The sequence below is a fragment of the Humulus lupulus genome, chromosome 4, assembly GCF_963169125.1.
Source record: "Humulus lupulus chromosome 4, drHumLupu1.1, whole genome shotgun sequence".
Classification (NCBI taxonomy): domain Eukaryota; kingdom Viridiplantae; phylum Streptophyta; class Magnoliopsida; order Rosales; family Cannabaceae; genus Humulus; species Humulus lupulus.
Window position 1 is genome coordinate 67,652,295 of NC_084796.1, and position 3,748 is coordinate 67,656,042.

At 32.4% G+C, this 3,748-nt stretch overlaps 1 protein-coding gene across 1 annotated transcript; it reads right to left on the bottom strand.

The window, feature by feature from the left end:
- Positions 1 to 467: 467 nt before the first annotated feature.
- LOC133832255 (uncharacterized) lies at positions 468 to 3,044 on the bottom strand. Its single transcript, XM_062262625.1, has 3 exons — positions 1,703 to 3,044; positions 1,111 to 1,517; positions 468 to 893 (listed from the first exon to the last, which is right to left on the bottom strand). Exons 1-3 carry the CDS (start codon positions 3,042 to 3,044, stop codon positions 468 to 470), a joined length of 2,175 nt encoding a protein of 724 aa, XP_062118609.1.
- Between the last annotated feature and the right edge of the window lie 704 nt (positions 3,045 to 3,748).

Consider the following 3,748-nt stretch of genomic DNA (forward strand, 5'->3'; position numbering starts at 1 on the left):
TTTTTTTTTTCTTTCTATTTTATGTGTTGTAACCAGGTACTTGAATCTTTAGATTTTGAATATCTTGTGTTGGAACCTAGAAGTTGAGTATCAAGTTTATAATATTTATGTTTTTTTGTTTTTTGTGAAAGATTTGTGGTTATATAATTAGGTTTTTAAATCGTTGATGACATGTATATGTAGTCGTTTGTTAAATTTACTTCTAGTATCTGTTTTTTTTCTTTCTATAATATGTGTTGTAACCAGGTACTTGAGTCTTCAGATTTTGAATATCTTTGTGTTTGGAACCATGAAGTTGAGTATCAAGTTTTTAAAATGAAAATGTTTAAAAAGTTTGTACTTTTATTGAAGTAGAAAACATTAGGATACAATTTTATTACATCAAATGAAAATATTGAAATTGTAGTATATCTATTCTTTAGAAAATTATTTGTCTATTTTCTTTGACTTTGTTGGGTTTGCTGCTTTCAGATTGGTTCATTCCTGCATGTTTTTCTATTATGTCCTGGCTGCGCGCATCTTCCACATTTTATTTGCACCTTTGGTTCTCCTCTAGATCTGATTCTTTTCCTTCTAGGGTGGCCTGGTGGTTTTCTTGATTTTGGTGGTAGGAAAATTTTGTTTAAAGTCTCTGGCAGTGTCCATTCGCTTTCATTTGGCAATGGATGAACAGTTGAGTCATATGTTGCTTTCATAGTTGTAGTTTTGTAGTAATCAGCAACATAATCATATGTTTTCAGCCGTGTTTTGGCGAATACTGCTATTGCATGTGCACACGGTATTTTGTCTTGTTGGAACCTTTTGCATTCACATGTTTTCTCCATTAGGTTGACCAAAAAATTTCCTTTCTGTTCAACCACAACTTGGTACAGTATAGTGTTTACTGGGAAGACCTGTTTATTTTAGTAGAGGAATACGTGTTAGAAACTGGATACTGTGATATTTTTGAGTAACTGGTTACTAAAAGTTTTGGTAAATAATATTCACTGCTCAATATATGTCAGGTACCTGAAATTTAATGGCACGAATAAAGTTTTCTCTAAGCACAGTTTCAGTATCTGTTGTTACTTGTGTGAATGTTCCGTTTGCTTCGTTACCATTTTTTCATACCCATTTTTGAACTAAACTTCGAAGGCCCTCCATCATTGTAGTGATTGACAGCGTTCTTGCAGCTTTCAATGCAGCATTTATTGATTCAGCTATATTTGATGTCATCGTTGTATATCTTCTTGTTGGAGCATGGCATCTAGACCAAGTTGAATATCCAATTTTTTGTAAATACGGTCTTATGCGTGTGTCAATCTTTTCTATTTCATGCATGTAGTGCTCAAATGATTGTACCCTGTATGACTTTGCTGCTTTGACAACGTTTAGGTTTAGGTCCTCCCCATGGACACCAAAATTGACTTTGATGTTGTTTAATAGGTGGAATATGCATGCTCCATGGAAAGCTTTTGGGTATACATCGTCTATAGCATTTTCTATGCTTTTATGCCTGTCTGAAATGATTGCCATACCTGTTTGCAAAATCACAATGGAGTAACTGGTTATTCTGTCTTAACTGAGTAACTGGTTTCGTTAATTTATATGACTGTTATTTTTTTTTACACTGTTTTCACTATTTTATTGCTGGATTATTATTAAACTGATAATTTTATGAGTTTAGTTTGTTTCAATAAGAATATAAAGAAGAAAACAATACCTTCTCTTTCTCCATATGTCTCCTTTAGCTTTGTGAAAAACCATAACCAAGAGGAATCATTTTCAAAGTCTCCTATTCCAAAGGCTAATGGGAATATGTTGTTGTTAGCATCCATTGTTGAAGCAGTGAATAAAGTTCCCCCAAATGATGTCTTCAAGTAAGTTCCATCTATGACAATGACTGGCCTACAGTGTTTCCATCCTTTGATGGAATTTGCAAATGCTAGGTACATATATTTGAAGTGATATGTATTGTCTGTAACCAGGTGTGTAATTGTACCTGGGTTCGAGACTTTTAGCATGTGAAGGTAGATGGGAAGTTTTTGGTATGAATCATCTTGGTTTCTCCTTTCCAATTCTAAAGCTTTTTCTCTTGCTCTCCAGACTTTTTGGTACCCCATTGAAACACCAAAATCATCTAGCATGTCGTTGATTATGTCATGTGGTGTGTGTACTCTCTTTATTGACATGTATTTTGATTTTATTAGTTCCCCAATGACATTGCAATTAGCCTGCCTGTGGTCTTCCATAATGATATCCAAGGAGCAGGTGTGAGTTTTTACATACTTTCTGATTTTAAATGTTTCTGTTTTCCTGAACTTTGAAGCTCTAAGTAACCAGTTACAATTGTCATCCACACAGGTTACCAGGTACTCTCTTGGTTCAGATCTTTTTGTCTTGAATTGGAAGTTGTGGATCATAGCATAATAACATAGAGCAGATTTCAATAGCTTTTTGTCCTTATAAATCTGGCCTTCTTCAACTTTGAAAATTTTATGATCAGTTATAATTTCTGTTTCTTCTTTTCTTTTTCTTTTGTTTTCTTCTGTTCTCTCTATGATAAATTCGGCTACATCATCAGCTATGTCTGTAATATTTGGGAAGGTTTGTACCTGGTTATTTCTTGTGTAGGTTTCTTCGTTATATTGTAATTCTGTAGCTGATTGCTCGTTGTTTAGTTGAAGAACTAGCTTTTCTAAATCTGTGTTCTGTTTTTGTGTTTCTTCTTCATATGTAGTGTGTTGAACAGTTTCAGCTATTGTTTGATCAACAGTGGTGATGCATAGTGGTAGCTCAGTTACTTCACTTTGCTTCTTTTTCAGCTCAATGTAGAATAGAACTGAATTGTCAGTGAGTAATTTCATTGGTGGCATACCTGTTGATAACTGGGAAATCACCTCAATATTTTGAATATTGCATTTTATCTCAGTTTTCACTAAATGAACCAAATTGTTTAGAGAACAATTTGTTGGTATTATCAGTCCAGTCATGGTGTAGTCATCATACTGATATATATCTGTCCATACACCTCCAAAACGAATCAATGTCATTATGGTCTCCATATCTGCAATATAGTACAACATAATTTTTAGTGATGTTTAAAATGTATCTGGTTATGTTAGTGAATGAATATTATTAATGTTGAAATTATTTTAGTAACTGGTTTCTTTTAGTGAATCGAGAACTATTTTCCATGTTCCATAATTATTTATGTTGCATTTAAATTCTGTTTTTGTGTGTGTAACTGGTTACTTTAGTGAATGTGTTGTTTTATTTTTTTATTTTTCAAATATGCAAAGTTAAAATTATATTGTGTAACTGGTTTCATAAACGTAAATCAGTTTCTATTTTTACATTTTTATGGTAATTTATTATGCAGAATGTTATTATTATTATTTTTCGTATGTAACTGGTTACTGTATTTATTTTGTTATTTTTATATTATTTTGTAATATTTGAATTATGTAATGTGGAACTTTTTTGTGATGTAACTGGTTTCATGTGTGTAATTAAAAAAGTTTTGAAACAAGTAGTTTGAGTTAAGAATTTTATCAGGAAGTAATTTGCAGATTATTTGTGTAAATATTTTGCATGTCGTATATTTGAAAAAAGATTTACTTACCTGTTTGAGAAATCAGAGAAATTGATGGTTTTCTGCTTTTGCTGATGTGAACGAACGAAAAAGCAGGGGATGTAATCGTTGAAGAAGATCTGTTTATTGGAGAAGAAGAAGAAGAAGATCTGCCAGAGAAGAAGAACTGCCGGA

Bases quoted from the DNA above. Each gene is read 5' to 3' on its own strand.
- LOC133832255 (XM_062262625.1), bottom strand. From the start codon at position 3,044: ATGGAGACCATAATGACATTGATTCGTTTTGGAGGTGTATGGACAGAT. The intron at 1,518-1,702 runs GTATTGTTTTCT...TTTTGCAAACAG, and splicing joins GACATATGGAGAAAGAGAAG to GTATGGCAATCATTTCAGAC. The intron at 894-1,110 runs GTATGAAAAAAT...TAAAATAAACAG, and splicing joins GAAGTTTAGTTCAAAAATGG to GTCTTCCCAGTAAACACTAT.